We start from the raw sequence: 18158 nt of genomic DNA on the forward strand, positions 1-18158 counted from the left end.
ACCCACTAGTTGATTTACTTGTGGTTGAAAAGCCAGATAAATTAGTTCCCCACATGTGTAGCTTAGGTGGAAGTGGTTTTATTTGTTGAAGAGCTCCACAGTTTGAAACCTCTGATTTCAATCAACAGTTCTACGTATCTAAACCTTTAGGCCACTGTTGATCTGTAGTGAACCCAGATGTCCTCATATCTTCTCTCTTTTCACTTGGACTCACTTTCTGTTCCTTTTATTGCTCATCTGTTCTCTTTAACTATCCTGTGAAAATCCTCTGATGATGCCTTGGTTTATGCCTAAGAGTATGCAAGCTGAGAGGTGATGTGGTGCTGGAGAGGGAACACAGGACAATGATATCATTTTCACCTATCTATTGACTGTCATTTTGAGTCATTCTGTCTTGATGGTGGTTGTCACCTACTTCCATTATTTGGCTTTCATAAAAGAAATGCCACATTCATCTGTAATTATCCTGCCTCCTTACTCACCTGCTGCTAAACGAAGGCATTCTCACCTCATAAACCAGCCAGCAGCAAAAAACACTTGAACTTGTGTATTGGTGAGGACAGTTACCCCGAGCAGGCCAAACAGTCCATCATTCAAAAAACACTCTCCACCCCATGTGTCTCAGTTAAAAGATGTCTGTGAATCTGAGAAGCTGTAGAGATTGCCACATACTTTCTAGTTTACCTCATCAAAGTTTGCACTTGCCACGTTATCAGTGTTTGTGGGGATTGTACAGATGGTTTTTCAGGAAATAGGTTAATACGGTTGGCACACAAACCTGCGACCGTACCGGTTATGAGAAGTGACTTATGACTTATGAAACCATTATGAAAGCCAGGTTGTTTAACTTGGTTGTTAAGGTGAAGGATTGGGGTCACTTCATTTTTAGTTGATTCAAATCAACAGCTTAGAGCATATTTAAAGCAGCTATAGTCATTATTTGTATATAATATTTTTCATGATTTGTTTGTGAACAGCTTTGCCTTTGAGATGTATCACCTGACTACAGTTCCCCTGTAGCTCTGCAGAGATTTTTACCTTCAGTTCACTGTTTTGCTTTTACACCTGCTAACTGTAGTGTTTTGGTTCAGTCGCACTGCTTTCTTCACTGTTTTTGTTCATAGCAGGCAGCTGCTTTCAGCTATAAAACTCACTGTATGCTACCTGCTCAACATCAAACAGCACACAGACGTCGGCGGTCGGGCCTCGTCAGTGACAGAGAGCATTCTGATTGGCTGTCGAGCTTAGCGAATGAATGCCTGAGAAGAGAATGGTTCCATATCAATATAAAGTGTAATGTGAGTGCTCATAGCTTGGTTCTGCTGCCCTGAGGTGGCCACGCTATCAGTTCCTGCAGGATTAAGTTTGTAGTAGTTGTTTCTGTGATGAAGAGAATCTGAAAGAATGAAAATGACACTTATGCATTTCATAACACATCTCCAAAATATAATTTGTGACACCAACACACACTCTTATCACATAGACACAATTTCTTAAACAAATTTCTAATCAGTGCCCCCCTTTGTCTTTTAGGATCCACTGCACTCCCTGTGCAGGGCTCTGTCCTAAGGTGTGTATGGGTCTGCAAACTGTGGACTCTGTCACTGCTGCGCAGGCTTTGAGGGGCTGCACTGTTCTCAATGGGAGTCTGGTCATCAACCTGCGTAGAGGAAGTAAGTGCCTGTCATTTGTTTAGCTGAATCAAATGTCAGTACTCAACAGTTAAAAATAGAGAACTTTATATTGCACACAATCAAGCAATTCACTCAACCAAACAACATCATAAAAATATAATGAAGTAAAATACTTCAAAAGGCAAAGATTAGAAAACAACATAGTAAAACCCCGTTGGGCTTATCCTGGGGTATAATAAAATGTAAGAAATGTGAATTTAAAAAATTCTGCATAGATATAAAAGCCTGACATAAAATATTAAGGGACTTGGTGTGTTTAGATGGTCCTAGATGTGGCTAAAAATGCAAGACACCCATAACTGTGATAAGAAAAGATGCACATTTACAGAATTTATGTTTTAAGAAGAATAAATAGTTTTGTTTTCTTTTTAACACTGAAGATGAACCTTAGGAATTAGCCACACAAACTCCCATACCCACAGTTAATAAATAACAATGCATAGTTTCACAGTCATATCATAATGTGCATTTTATGCTGTAAGATTTTGAAGTTGGCCATGAAAATATAAAGTTGACAGTGTACCAAAAACAATTATTTTGTCAGAAGGTGCTAAATTTAGCTTTTGGTTATAAAAGAAGGCTGTGCTTTGAAAGAAAAAAGATGAACCCAAAGTTGAAAGCAAGCAGCAGAGACCGTCTCTGTGGGAGCTCTAGTACCAAGCATGCAGCACGTTAAAGGCTTGTGTCGTTTGGTTTTCTGCAGACAACATAGCAGCTGAACTGGAGGCCAGCCTGGGCCAGCTGGAGGAGATCACAGGTTACCTGACAGTGCGGCGCTCCTACGCCCTTGTGTCCCTCTCATTTTTTCGCAAACTTCATGTTATTCGTGGAGAGGAACAGGAAATCGGGTGAGACTCTTTCCTCTGAACCCATCACATCTCACCAGTTCAGAGGCTCCTCCTGTAATTATGAGTTAAAAGCAGAAGGACTGACTTATCCAAAATGTCTTTCTGTGGTGTTTTTGGTTAGACTTTCCAAAATCACATATGAGGCTTCATTCAGAGAAGGTGGAAACAGTTGTAGCATTCAAAACTGCAAAGGATATGACATATTATCCAACCTGCAGACTAACCCTTCTGAAATACTTTTCTACTCATGTTCCTCAAGAAGCTTTTTCATTAAACCCTCTACTAAATGCCATATGTACAGTATCATGAAACTACGTTCATGCAGTCTCGTGTGTTCTTTTCTAGGAATTACTCATTTTATGCCCTGGACAACCAGAACCTGCGGCAGCTCTGGGACTGGTCCAAGCACAACCTCACCATCCTGCAGGGACGCATGTTTTTCCACTATAACTCAAAACTCTGCATGTCTGAGATCCGCAAGATGGAGGAGTTTACAGGAACTAAAGCACGGCAGGTGAAGAATGACATCGCCTCCAAGACCAATGGAGACCAGGCTTCATGTAAGAACCTCGGCTCTGGAGACATGTCACTGGTATCAAGAGTTACTATGGCAACAGGAAACAGAAGAAAACTCAGGCACAGTTATTGCAGTGATGGTCATTTCCTGCCCTTATATGTTTGCAGATGTCTACCTGCAGACCTTTTACTGATGCAGTTTAGTAGGAAGAGCCAGCAAAGCAAAGCACTCAGCTGTTAATCATAGTAATACAGTGATACAGGATTAGTGCTATTTTTGTCCTTTTCAATTTAAACCACAAACATCTGAGCCAGCTGGGTATATGTCAGCCTCTGTTTTCACCTGTTTCTAAGAGCAAGAGGTACTCTGGCTCAGAAGCAGGGCCGTGTGGGGCTGATACCGCTTCCTGTACAATCCTTATCTACCGGTCAGCTAAAGACCAAAGAACATGTTGTACATGTGCTTTTCATTTTTCATTTAGGGAGGTATATAACAGTCTCTTATCTAAACCTTAGCATTATTGAGTAAGTGGAGGGGGTGGCTGCTCCTGAACACTGGGTCAACAAAAGCAGATGTTTCTTTACTAATATTTCTCAAACAATAATTTAAACACTTACACAGTTGCATGCTTTACTGCCATTTATTGTTTTTACTGTAATTAAACAATGTCTTTTCTCAGGCGAGAACCATTTGTTGAGGTTTACCCAGATCAGAACCATGAGCGATAAAATAATGGTCAAGTGGGAACCCTTCTGGCCTCCAGACTTCAGAGACCTGCTGGGCTTTATGGTGCTTTACAAAGAAGCGTAAGTTAATTCTCAGTCATCAGTCAGTCACAGTCAGACCTGGATCTCTGTCAGACATTGAATTTATTTAAACTAATTATTTGTTAGTTTTTATTTGTGTAAATGTACATTTTGTGAGAAAGTGACACCCATTACATCTTCAGAAAATATCCAGGAATGTCCTCATTTTGAACTGGCATCACTTTGTTGGTCTCTCTGGCTTTTGTGATGTTCATGCAGGTCTTTCCTTTACTGGATGTTCAGATAAATGCAGTGCTGAAACAATTAAGGCCTAAATATTCTACACTTTGCATTCATATATTGTTATTGTTTATCCAACCAATAGACCTTTTCAGAACGTAACCGAGTTTGATGGGCAGGACGCCTGTGGCTCTAACAGCTGGGTGATCGCTGACGTTGACCCTCCACGTCGAGCCACAGAAGGGGACAAAGAGCAGTTTGAGCCAGGTCATCTCATCTTGCCGCTGAAGCCCTGGACACAGTATGCCATAATGGTGAAAACCCAGCTCTCAGCCTCTGATGAGCATCAGGTCCACGGAGCCAAGAGCGAGATCATCTACGTTCGCACTAATGCCACCAGTAAGGCTTGTTTCGGATTTGTGTTGTCCTCTGGTTCTCTCTCTCTAGTTTAAAAGAATGAATTTGGGCATGCAAAAGACTTGAAAAGTGAATGGCCCCTAAGCTTTCCAGCAAATAGGCATCATTCAGTCAGCCACTTGTGGCAATGAAGGGTTGTTTTCTACTCACTTGGCAGCTACTTCGGTTTTCCAGTCTGTGTCACGTCTGACCTGCACACCTCTTCACAAGGACAAAGCTGTCATTACAGATAAGCTGCTGCTGGTGAAACTTAGTCTGACAATGTGGTTGAACCAGTGTGTGGCACCCTCATGAAACAGGGACAGCATAGTCACGCTGTGACAGCTCAGGACTCTCTGACTCCTTCAGACTTCCTTCAGGCTTCAATCCTACAGTCAACTGCTGCTTCCTCATATCTATTCTCCCACTCCGAATATCCTATAATATACAAATGTCGCCACCTAAACCTTTCTTTGATGATATTTTTAGCACTGTCTTCTCAGCTGTACTCCAGTGCAGGCCATGACACTAGTAAGATGCCAAGTGTCTCTTATTTTTGCCTCCCGCTCAAAAATCTGACTCAAAAGATGACAGATCAACAGTCAGATGTAAGGCGATGCCAGGTAATCTCATGCCACATGTAGCTGGTAACCTGTTTTTCCCCTTTATCGGCTTGCCACAGTTAATGCAAATCAGAAATCAGAAAAACACATTTAGATGTACAGTATTTGATTTAAAAAAAACCTGTCAACTATGATTGTGTAGCTGCAATTTGCTTTGACCCTGAAAATACTATGCAAGTAACCTTTCACTCATATTTAGTTTTACACAGAAACTTTGCTAAGGCACCAGTTATCACATAGGATGGAAATGCAAAATGTGTCACCACAGACTCACTGGGTTCCTGAACACAAACCAGATGCATGAACATTGTCAGTGAGTTACTATAGGGCATACAGTAAAGAAAAGACGACACAAATGTTTGAAGTAATGATAGTCTGAGAATTTAAAACAAAATGAAACCATGGTAGAAAAAAAAAATTTACCTAAATAAATTGAAATCTGTTGTCAGAAAAATTTGGTAATATACAAATTACCACTACTATCTACTGGAATGCAGAAGTAAAACTAGAAATCTAAACCACAGCTGAACACACAACATAATTGAACTAAAACTACCACTACTTTTTTCTTGTGTTTTATAATTATGTGATTCCTATTTTATCCTGTGGGTTTGTTTCACTAATTAAAATCAGTTATGCTCTAGGGACAAATACAGTGACGCTTTGGGAAGCAGATTATTAGGATATTTGTTTCCATCAATTTTCAGGTCCATGGTGTATATTGACACGTTTTATATATTGTATATTAACCAACTTCCTCTGTACTTTTGTGATGTCTCTTCAGAACCCTCTGTCCCGCTGGACCCCATTTCCTCATCCAACTCCTCCTCCCAGATCATCCTCAAGTGGAAACCTCCCAATGATCCCAACGGCAACATCACTCACTACCTTGTCTTCTGCCAGCGTCAGCCTGAAGCCAGCGAGCTCTACAAGTTTGACTACTGTCAGAAGGGTGAGCCACATTGTTTATGGCTATCCTGTTCTTGTGTTTGTTTTTGTAGCAGTGGTTTTGTGTGTCTGTGTCTGAGAGAGACAGAATGTGTTTTGCCAGCTTTCCATCGGTAGAAGAGCTCCTCTCACTCAAAGGCTGTCGAATACTTTAAGTTACCCCAGTCTTGTACCAGGTCACTCTGTGATGACTTTGTGACCTGATTCTTATTAATGGGTAATTCATATCAAGATTTAATTTTGATTTTCTAAATATAGCTCAATTGACATTATAATCTGTACAAATCAACAAGACAAAAGCAGTCAGTCCTAATGACCACCACATCAAACCTACAAAATAAAACGAAAAAGAATCATATTAACCAAACACCCAAAACAAACTCGGCCTCATTGCCTTGATGCACTGTTAGCTTAGTTCATGTACTAAACATAAATTAAATCTGACACATCTCACGTCATTAGCTGTAGAAGCCTGGTACTGAGAAACTCGGGATCTTCCTCTCACTCTAAAGCAGGTGCAAGAAAAGTTCTGACATTTATCTTAGTTGAATTATTCCCGTCAATGTCCTGCCGTCATCCTGCCAGCTCACAGCCAAGCCCAAACTGTCTTCATTTGAACTCCTCTAATTTCCACATATACAGAGGGGTGGGAGGTCATGTCACTGGTCATTAACTTGTCACACCTGACTCTGTTTCATCAGGGATGAAGTTGCCGTCACGGGCGCCCACTCAGGTGGACAGTGACGAGGAGCAGAAGTGGAACCAGACAGAGGAACAAGGCCAGGGGACACGATGCTGTGCCTGCCCCAAAACCGACAAGGAGCTCAAGAAGGAGAAAGAGGACTCAGAATACCGCAAGACCTTTGAGAATTACCTCCACAATGAAGTCTTTGAGATCAAGTAAGACAACAGAGGTGTCTGTTTCAGAATTAAGAAAACTGTAGGATTCGTGCTTTATGATTCAAGGTCTCGAAGAGACCTGTTTTTTAAGGTTTGAGTGCCGTTGGACTAAATCAGAAAGGCTTTTAAATTTTCTTTTCTTCTCTATCATGTCGTCTCTCTTAGCCTAGTTGAATATTGCTTTCAGAACACCAAAAATGGTTACTACATTACACTATATAATGTTTATGTAAGCCTGAATTGAATACAAGGGAATAGGTTAAAACTCAGACCCACGCACCTGTCAGTTACATGCAAAGACAGAAACACACATCCCAGCCCTGTCTGTTTGGAGTAAGCAAGTTAAACGTTGTCATGATGGTTCTGTCTACAGCTCCCTGAAGACCCTCCTCTGTATTCATTGTTTTAATTTCTTTTAACTTTTGCTTCTATCTTCCAAATGTGCTGTTTTTCAGATTGTATGCATTGTCTTAAGCACTTTAAACTTGCGTTGTTTAGACGCTCGAGGCAGCGACGTTCCGTGATGGGCATCGCCAACCGGACACAGCCTTTCCACATAACCACCACCCCGAGCCCACCCGAGGGCTCACACAGCCCTGATGATGAGTCCGAAGAAAGTTTTGAAAGTGCCAAAATTGTGGTCACTGTCCATGCCAAAGAGTCCACTGTCATCTCCAACCTGCGCCACTTCACCAGCTACCAGATTGAGATCCATGCCTGCAACCACCCAACTGACCAGGCCCGCTGCAGCATGGCTGCCTATGTCAGTGCTCGTACTCTGCCTGAAGGTACTGATAACTATCCTTCTATTCTTCTAAACTCTGACAAAACTGAAGTTATTGTGCTTGGGCCTGAAAACCTTAGAAATCTGCTGTCTAATCATATAGTTACTTTAGATGACATAGCTCTTGCCTCCAGTACTACTGTGAGGAACCTTGGAGTCGTCTTTGATCAGAATATGTCCTTTAAATCACACATAAACCAAGTCTCTAGATCTGCCTTCTTTCCATCCAGCATACTCACGTTTTTCAAAACCACATTAAGAGGTTTCTGAAATCAGGATATGATATTTACATGCACAAACACAAAATCGGGATACTTAAAAAAAAAAAAAAAACCTGTTCGTAACCCAGATACTCATGTCCATATAAATGACTGATATGTATCTCCCACCAAATTAGTGGTGTCTTATCTGTTTATTTTGTCAACATTTTTGGTTTTAAAATGTTCATTACACATTTACTCAAATCTTTTAACACTGCACTAATTAATATTTTTATACTACCATTTGAATGGTATCAACTGCAGCAACAAACCTGCAGTTTCCCTCAGCTCTACGGAGCATTTTTGTATCTTTCCGGTCACTGTTTTAGCTTTGCGGCCTGCAGCTTTGCCGCCTTTGTTGACATGCAACAAAGGTCCGCGGTTGGAATTAAACCAGGGAGACTACCATAGTACTCCAATCATGAGGCTGGCCAGACACGACTGCATTTCAACTTCTATTTACTCTAAACAAGCCTGAGTTTTAATAGAAACATGATTCCTGAAACCGTGTGACTTGGCTCTCCACAGACAAAGCTGATGACATCACAGGTCCCATTACTTACGAGGTGACAGAAAATACAGTCCACATCACATGGCAGGAACCCAAGGCTCCTAATGGTATGATCATCCTGTATGAGGTCAACTACAAGAGACTGGGGGACACTGAGGTGAAGAAACACACCACACACACACAAACATCTGCACACACCTCTGTCAGATCTTGCTGTAGTGTACGTATATAATGGTTTGAGCCTTTGAGTATATAAATTCACTGCAGGTTCACCACAGCACATAAACACATATTCTCAAAAAGCACTTTTCATATTCATTTTCTCACTAAACAACAGCTTGGGCTGGTACTGGAGGGGAAGTTTAACTGAAATTAAGCGAATCCACCTAGAAATGAGCCATGCAGCACAGAGAAATAGGAGAGGTAAAACTAGCTGTATTACTTGACTTGTATTCTCAAATTTGTCCTTGTGGTCTCAGTAGTGTAATTTAATTGAGAACCATAATGGAGTAGCAATATTGATGTTGCACTAGGTTTTAGTTGCCATGGAGGCAGGTCTACAAAATGTCAATTCGGTGCTGCAGATGATAAAAACACAGATGTTTCCACAGTGGAAACATTGAGGTAGAGAGAAGTTTATTAGGCACACCAGATTAACACTAATGCAGTCTAATATAACAGTCCCGCAGAAATCCTCCCTGCATTTTGTCCACCCTATTCACGGTATATCAATGAGGCTAGACTAAATAACAGAAACACCCCTTGACATGTCCAATGCGGTTGAATAAACACCTCTAAAACAGTTTGAACAAAGCTGAACATTATCACCTTCATAAAAGAGGATTCATGGCAAGACTGCTGTATTAGACTGCTTTAGTTTTGCTTGGTGTGCAGCAACTGAGTGTACACAACATCAAACTGTTTTATCATAGGAGCAGAAAGAGTATCTTATAAAAGGAGGTGAATTGTTTTAAACATGATATGATGCTGTTTCTTCTTTATTTCTCTGCAGGAGTTGCACTATTGTGTGTCAAGATACACTTACAGAATGGCCCGTGGCTGCAAGCTGAAAGTGATGCATCCTGGGAACTACACAGTGAGGATCCGGGCCACGTCGCTGGCTGGGAACGGATCCTGGACCGAGCCCACATACTTCTATGTCCAAGATCCTAGTAAGTCTTGATTTGCCATGAAGGTAAACCAAGCCATGACTTAGTTTATCTAGTAACTTAACATTTATGAATGAATCATGACTCTAAACATTATGTACTTGTGAATCTGTAATTGAATAGATGGCTTTATTTTCATGTCTGGCCATGTATCTATACTTAACATATTGTTATAAGTTACTAACTCCTCAACTCCTTGTGCATAATCTAGATAACTGTTCATAAGTCCAGCCAAGTAAATGAATGGAAACATATTTAAAAGCAGAATATTAATGTGAAAAACACAGGCACCTTTTATGACTCTTTTAACTATTATCAAATGCTACTCACTGTACTTAAAGCAGATTATGATCATAAAGCTGCACTTTAACATGTGGGTTTCATGAGAGCCTGGTTTTGTTCTTCTCCTATGATGTGACTCTGTCTGGGCGGATGTGCTAAACAGCCGATCCTTTCTACGTTGTAAAGATTGTCATCGGCCCGGTCATCTGCCTTGTCCTGCTGCTGGTGGTGGCTTTGGTCGGAGCCATCGTGTTCAGGAAGAAGTACGCAGTTATCACTTCCCCTTCAATTATTTAATATTTTGTCTGTTTTATTACTAGGTGCTTTTCTCCTTTTCCCTTTAGTCAAACTCAGGGGCCGAGTGGTCCCATCTACGCCTCGTCAAACCCAGAGTATCTCAGCGCTAATGATGGTGAGTAAAGCTTTTAAGTAATTTGCTCTGTAATACAAAAGCTGAGTTTTTTCCCTTGTAAAATCTGACAAACTACTGTATGAATCAGAACCTTCACTGTGGCGCCATAAGTCTCACTAAGCCCTTTTGTCAAGTATTGATCAAGCTTAGTTCAGAGCCCCCCGTCCACTTAAAAATGTGCTTGGTTTATTATTATTTCTCTTGAATATTTGACCTTTACTGTGCACAATGGTTAACATGCAGACCTGGACACTAGAAGACAGTTTTGGCCTTCCTTTGCTGAAAAGGGAAAGTTATGTGCACATTAAATCTGAGTTTAATATGTGCACCTACTCTATTGTGGCCTAGTTTACAATTCGCAGCAGCATGATGTAGAAAGTTCAAACCTCCATTGCACAAACACTGAAAATGGTGTTCCTAGTGAAGCGGGAGACATCTGTGTCCAGAAAATGAAAATATTTGAATGTTTATCAGCATCGTAGGTTATGGTTAAGAATTATCTAGTTAATTTAACCCTGTTCTGGAAAACTGTTATGAAAAATATTGCTAGTAGTAAGTTTCTTGTCATCATCATTAACTGTCTGCTTTTAAAACCTTTACCTGTACTTAATGAATCAGTTCATCCCAGGATTTTAGCGGTAACTTGATTTCTGAAACTTGTCTTTCACAAATGAGAAGTGCAGATTCCTTTTAACAGGTCGAGTGATTTAGAGAAATGCATATATGTAATGAATTCTGATTGAATTTCAACAAATAAACATTTGGCGCAGTAAGGAAAAACCTTGCTCAGTTCTCACTCCTTCAGTCAGTTGTAATGCTTCAAAGCCAAAACACATACCTAAAATCTCTTCAGGCTGCAGCATCATATATGCCATTAAAGAGGGTTTTTATATAATTTAGCATTCATTACACCATTGAAAGGTGCCAGTGACCAGCTACTTAATCAAATCATACAATATTTTTTTTTAGCTAAACCCGGTTTCTCCCGCTGTTTTTGCAGTGTACGAGGAGGACGAGTGGGAGGTGCCCAGAGAGAAGATCATCATTTTGAGAGAACTGGGTCAGGGCTCCTTTGGTATGGTCTACGAGGGCATCGCCAAGGACATCGTCAAGGGTGAGGCGGAAACGCATGTAGCAGTGAAGACGGTGAATGAATCAGCCAGCCTGAGGGAGAGAATTGAGTTCCTGAATGAGGCCTCGGTCATGAAGGCCTTCAACTGCCACCATGTGGTAAGATATATTCATGTTGTACATAAACACAAAACGGTACGATGTGTAAAAGTCCATGATAGAGTGTGAATCACTGGATCCCACCATTATGACGATTGGACACATCTAGAATAGAAGGTACTAAATCTCCCATCATGTGCAAAAACCAGACCCCCCTTCACTGTGCTGTTACCAGACCTGCTCTCATGCTTGCATCAGTATCAAACCAGATAAAACCCCTCGTCCTTGTTTCCCAGGTGCGTCTGTTGGGTGTTGTGTCTAAAGGCCAGCCCTCACTGGTGGTGATGGAGCTGATGACCCATGGAGACCTGAAGAGCTTCCTGCGCTCTCTGCGGCCTGATGCTGAGGTAATGAGATTACACTGCCCACCTCTGAATCACACAGTGAATCAGCAGTATTTGAGTTGTGCTCATATTAGTTTTAGATTAGACTGAACTAGCAGTTTTGGTGAATTTGCAGTGGAGTGCTAGAGTAACTTTTCTGATGACTCCTCATCCAGGCTCTTTTGGATTTTGGACTAAATCAGATCCTTACAGTGGGTTTTCATCAGATGAGTGGCTGAGTAATGAGTGGTATTATCACAGTGACCGAAGTTGATGTACTGTACCTTTTCAGAATTTAATACCACAATTTACTTTTGAAACAAGTACAGTTCAAGGTGATGTAACTATTTAAATGTCACCTTTTGGAGTCTGTAAATATACAGAGGGTACTTGGATTGGAATCAGTGGAGGACTGAGCTGAGAGATGTTGACAGAAGATTTTAGCAGTCACTGACTGAGAACATGGCAGCACAGGCTTGTAGGGACGTGCACAGCAGCTGACCAAACCGAGAGAACTGTTGTTACTAAGCTGTTTGAGTCAAGCATGATAACCAACTTTTAGTTCTAACATACCTGTTTTTTCTTTATGCTGTGGGATCTAAGAAGAAAACATGGTCTAAAAATCAACACCAAAATCATGAAAAACATGGGATTCATTGTGTTAACAGATCATAAATTTAAATCTGTCTTGTGTCCCTCAGAACAACCCTGGCCGTCCACCACCCAACTTAAAGGAGATGATCCAAATGGCTGCTGAGATCGCAGATGGCATTGCTTACCTCAACGCCAAGAAGTTTGTCCACAGAGACCTGGCAGCCAGGAACTGCATGGTAGCTCACGATCTCACCGTCAAAATAGGAGGTATATATTTTTTTTTAAGCTTTTGGACTTCGAGCCCTCTGGTGGTAGTATAACAGACAACAAGACACACTGCTACTTACATCATTGTGACAGTAGATTGAATCAATTTAGGTTTGACTGAAACACTTCTTCCCAGACTTTGGCATGACGAGAGACATCTACGAGACAGACTACTACAGGAAAGGAGGGAAGGGCCTCCTTCCCGTCAGGTGGATGGCACCCGAGTCTCTAAAGGATGGAGTCTTCACTGCACATTCAGACTGCTGGTCAGTGACACCTCTGACTTTTGGTTTATGTGTGATAGTGGGTTTCAAATATTATCTCAAAAGTGAGTAAATGAATGCGGAGCCACCCTGAAATAAGCTGCAGTTTCTTTTTATTTGGCAGATAGAAAATTCTATTGACTTTGTTGTATTTGATGGTGTTTTTGTGGTAAGTTGATCAGCACAGTAAGCTAATGTTCCAAAGGTGAATCATTTCCTGAGTCCAGACCAGAATAACAAACAGTAAACACATTACAAATTTTAAAATACTGGATCGGAACGTGTGTGCAGCTAATGTGCTTTTCATCAGGCGTTGTTTACCAGCACTGCAGTTGCTGTCTCTGCCCTCCCTCTACCTCTTCACTGCGTCAAGTGTTTACAGACAGATCCACTCTGTGAGGCGTCTAATTGGCCTGTCCTCATTCTCCCTGTGTTGCTGTTGTTTCTCTCCTCTGCCTGTTTGCCAGGTCATTTGGGGTTGTGCTGTGGGAGATCAGCACGCTGGCTGAGCAGCCTTACCAGGGCCTGTCCAACGAGCAGGTCCTCAAGTTTGTCATGGATGGAGGCAGCCTGGAGCGGCCGGACAACTGCGCTGATAGACTGTAAATACAAGCACAGGGATATGTATATATAGACTGAAAAAGCACAAGTTGTATTGTAATATTGATAGTAAATTATTTCATACGATGGACATGGCGTCACCAGTTCCCTCCACTATGCTAAAATAAAACCAAAATATCATGAATACAGCAGCTACCATCTTTTTTTTTGCAACAAGATTCTGTGCAGTAGCTACCAGAAGTTAGGTGACAGCATCGGACCGCCACAGCTATCAAATCAACCGAAATACACTTCTTTTTATATCATCGAAAGCGTATTAAAAACATGTATCAGAAAAATTATCACCTTTACACAAATTAGCATGATAATATCTACTATAAATGACAGAAAAACACCTCTGGGAAAATTTTATTTGAGCTGTACTTTTTTAGTTTGGCTCATGTCCCATCCATTAACATGGAGGCTGGATTTATTACCTATATTGCAACCAGCCACCAGGGGGCGATCAAGTCACTGTGACTTCACTTCTGGGAGCTTATAGCCTGTCCATCGTTTTTAGTCAATGGACTCAATATAAACTGCAGTGCCCATGTTTGTCAAAATGAAGGAAACATGGCACCCAGTGTAATGACATGACTGATTCATTTGTTTTTAATAGCTTTTGGGCAATCAGTGGAACTCTGAGACAGTGGAATAAGATATTTGTCGATACATGATAGGTTTTTATATTTTTTTTTTTTTTTATACCCCCAGCCATATCTTTTAAGTTGTATTAAATGATGTATTAACCACACTGGACCTACAAGAATGTTGACATGAAATGGCTACATTATGATGTACAGAAATGACTATGGCGAAGAAGTTAAAAAGTGATCTCACTCTTCCTGTGTCCAGACACAACCTAATGCAGATGTGCTGGCAGTACAATCCCAAGATGCGTCCCACCTTCCAGGAGATCATCGAGAGGCTGCGTGAGGACCTGCATCCTTCCTTCCAGGAGGTTTCCTTCTTCTACAGTGAGGAGAACAAGCCACCCGAGAGTGAAGACTTTGACCTGGACATGGAAAACATGGAGAGTATCCCTCTGGACCCGTCGTCCTACTCCCAGAGGGAGCAGTGTTTGGACAGGGATGAGGCCTCCATGGGTTTGAGGGGCAGTTATGAGGAGCACCACATCCCGTTCACACACATGAACGGGGGAAAGACCAACGGACGAATACTGGGGCTACCTCGGTCCAGCCCCTCCTAACATACAGTACTGTACAAATCCCACAGAAAAACATTGATGCTATAGATTTAAATATATTTTGTTTTTGTTGTCATTTTATACAGACCACACTTTTATCACACTCTCTTCAAAAGCCCCTCAGTGCATATCTCAGGACCTTGTTTTTCCCCTCAGATGCCACAAACACACACTACAGCAAGTCCACACCAGGAGACACCTTTTTGTATTTAAGGACAAATCTCCCATGTCTCTGTTGTTAATGATTGTAGTTTATATACTGTAAATATAATGCCAAGGTTGTGCTTGACTGGGTGGATATTGGATTCAACTGTGAAACAAACTCTTGACAAACAAGAAGGCTGCTACACCCACTGTTCCTCCATAAGTTCAGACTGTGTCCCTCGCCCCTAACCCAACAAAAGTGTTCATCCCAAGGTTTTGAATAAAGTGCCCTTGTGTTTTGTATTTCATAGCCTACACCAGTTGTTGTGGAACTGTGTCTGAATCGTCTAAACAAGTAGATGATGAACTGAAGGTGAAAGGCTTTGGGAACCTTCTGTTGGAGGGAAGACAAACCATCCTCGAACAAACTTATCCACTGGAGAAGCTGGTTGAAGCGGCTTACCTCCACATACTCTGCAGTATTCCAAAATGGCTCACAGGATAACCACAGGACTTTGTTGGGTTATATTTTTTAATTTATTTACCTGTTTTCTTTTTTCCTTTTGAATTTTCACATTTACAGCTGAAGGATATTTAACTATTCTCAAAAACATTGGTGAATGAGCTCCTCAGATTGACCAATAGCTGCTTCTTTGGTATATTTTAGTGGGTATAGAAGATATATTATTGATGTTTTTGTACATAGCTGATATGTTGTTGTTCTTGAGATATTTCTGGTCACAGAAATGTTTTTATGTTAGTCTCTTGTGTTTATTTTTTCTAATCCAGAAAAATCATACTAATTAGCTTTTTGGACACATGATCAACCAGCAGCGTTTGGTCTTTTTGCTATGTGATACCTGGGAAAAAATCTTCAGCTTAAGATCTCTGCCCATTATATCAAGATCAAATAAAATAGTGCTGTAAATAGTGCAGCAAGGTGCATTCATGAAGAGGCTCTGGTGTTGCTTGTTTTCCATTCTCTTGGTACATGTGTTTTTCCAGACAGTGATGTGTTTCCTCAGTAAATACTGAGATTTATGTGCTTATGTAGAGGGAAGCTGTTGTTTCATCCCAGTGAGTAGAAAGGCAGGGTTTTGTTTCTGTCAGAGCGAGCCATGCAAAACTAATAAACACACAACTGGTTCACACACATAGATCTGATGTGGGATTAGTGAAGCCACTACAGATTCTACTATCTGAGAATAAAATAGGAATTCAATTATGCCATATATTGGTGTAAAAGTAAACCCACCAGGAAGTGTTATAGTGCAATACCGCCACCTACTGGACAAAAAAGGGAAATTGAAACTACTTGACTATTTCCTATTTCTGGTACTTGGTGCTACATTTTAGAGCCATAAGTTATACTTTTTTGCTCCATTACGTTTACCTGGCACCTTTATTTACTGGTGTCAGATGCCATGATGTTATGCAGGCTTCATGTATCACTGAAACCACGTGTAACTCCTGAATGTTCTGGAGCCTTAACCTGTAACCCAATCTGCCCCAGCAGGTAGAGCCACTCTGTTGCTATGAAATCTTAAATGTTAATATGTCCACTTCTGAGCACTCTGAGGACTTTTTGTTCACATAGGCTTTAAGTTCAGTCTTGATGCGGGAAATATCAGTTGACAAACCATTCGTGCATCCATTCAGCTCTGACTACAGGTATTTCCACTCAAGTATTAACTAAACACAATCTGAATCAAAGTGTAAGGTAAAAGTCATGTGACAATATGTTAATATTTGCTGGTTTTCCTAGACTGATAAACCAAACGATGACAAAGTTTGTTCAGTTTTAGACTGTTCACAACAAAAGGCATTTTTGGATCACAGTTTATCTATTAATTAACAAAATAACAGGCATATTAATTGATAATGCACATAATTAGTTGCTGCCCTATAATATATGACATGCTTAGGCTCGAACATTTAAACAGAGTAGAAACAACTGACACACACACTCTTGCCAAGATTTTAACTTAGTCTATATTAATTCATGGTTTGTTGATATACAAATCAAATGGAGCTGCTTCACAGTCAAATTAGTTATTGTGAAAAGCAGAAGAATGCAAATAAATATGCAATATAGAGCCAGACCTTTACACCATAAAAATGTTCTTAATGCATGTTCAAATAGCTATTTTCATACAGATTGTCTCTACATGTTTACCTTTACAAGTAGCTGTTTCAAGAAAAATAGTTGTGATTTCAGTAATGAGGGGCCTGTGCCCCTGTGGAGCTTTGTCTAGCAATGCCCCTGCTACAGTGATTGGTGCAGTTATGTAACTGCTAGATTATTTTCCAGTGGTTTGATGGAATTAAGGACTGTGTATATATACTACATGTACTTTGAGTAGCCTTTAATTTCATGCTAGTTTATACTTGTACGTTACTACCCTTTAGAATTATCTTTTTACTCTTAATACATCTACTTTTTATGCTTAAAAGTACATTTTGCGGAGCTTCCATAAAATATTACTTTACATGCAGAACTTTTACTGAGCATTTCTGCACTATTATATTAGTACTTAAGTAAATAATCTGAGGGGGCTACTTCTTCCACCACTTATTTTTCACATATTTCTGTTAATAACACTGACAAGTACAAAATACAAGCACTAAAGCAAGTCCAATTAGCCAAAAAAAAAAAAAACCCTGGTGAAATTAATTAACAAGAAATGCTCTATGAAAAATAGTCTAGTTGGCAGGGGTGGGCGGATCGATCCTAATATCGATACTATCGATTCCAACGCTAGTATTGATATTGATCGATACCCCGACAAAAATATCGATACTTTGGTTGAATTTTTACTCCCGTATGCACTGCTGCTGTTTTTTCAACGAGGCGACCTAACTATCTTGTCTGTCTGCATCTCTAAGTAAGTGCCTGTGTGTAAGTGGCGTGCCTGTGCCTGTATGCCAGTCTTGTAGAGCGGTGCAGACACACACCAACACCCCACCCCTCCCTCTTGCTTTGATATCTCACGTGACTCAGCGACTCGGACCAGCAGCACAAACAAGCAGGAGCAGGAGGACGACGAAGCAGAAGGATGGAAGCAAGAAAGAGGAGCAGCATGTGGTTATATTTTCAGGCCGAAAATGAAACAACGGCAACCTGTACAATCTGCAAAAAGGCCGTTAAATACAGTGGCAACACCACCAATTTATTTAAGCATATGAAGAATCATGCTAAA

General features: G+C 40.7%; 1 protein-coding gene across 1 annotated transcript in view; it reads left to right on the forward strand.

Moving 5' to 3' along the window:
• The window catches only part of insra (insulin receptor a), a 43751-nt gene extending 26177 nt beyond the window's left edge, over positions 1–17574 (forward strand). The window contains exons 4-21 of the mRNA XM_020591353.1: positions 1534–1673; positions 2398–2542; positions 2888–3102; positions 3739–3865; positions 4191–4444; positions 5849–6016; positions 6714–6912; positions 7411–7700; positions 8485–8624; positions 9480–9639; positions 10082–10181; positions 10263–10330; positions 11331–11560; positions 11797–11907; positions 12585–12744; positions 12881–13010; positions 13475–13609; positions 14463–17574. Of these exons, the coding sequence (XP_020447009.1) occupies positions 1534–1673; positions 2398–2542; positions 2888–3102; positions 3739–3865; positions 4191–4444; positions 5849–6016; positions 6714–6912; positions 7411–7700; positions 8485–8624; positions 9480–9639; positions 10082–10181; positions 10263–10330; positions 11331–11560; positions 11797–11907; positions 12585–12744; positions 12881–13010; positions 13475–13609; positions 14463–14817 (3127 nt within the window). The 3' untranslated portion in view covers positions 14818–17574. The remainder of the gene's footprint in view (positions 1–1533; positions 1674–2397; positions 2543–2887; positions 3103–3738; positions 3866–4190; positions 4445–5848; positions 6017–6713; positions 6913–7410; positions 7701–8484; positions 8625–9479; positions 9640–10081; positions 10182–10262; positions 10331–11330; positions 11561–11796; positions 11908–12584; positions 12745–12880; positions 13011–13474; positions 13610–14462) is intronic.
• Positions 17575–18158: the final 584 nt, after the last annotated feature.

This window comes from Monopterus albus, unplaced genomic scaffold, assembly GCF_001952655.1.
Source record: "Monopterus albus unplaced genomic scaffold, M_albus_1.0 scaffold14.1, whole genome shotgun sequence".
Taxonomy (NCBI): Eukaryota; Metazoa; Chordata; class Actinopteri; order Synbranchiformes; family Synbranchidae; genus Monopterus; species Monopterus albus.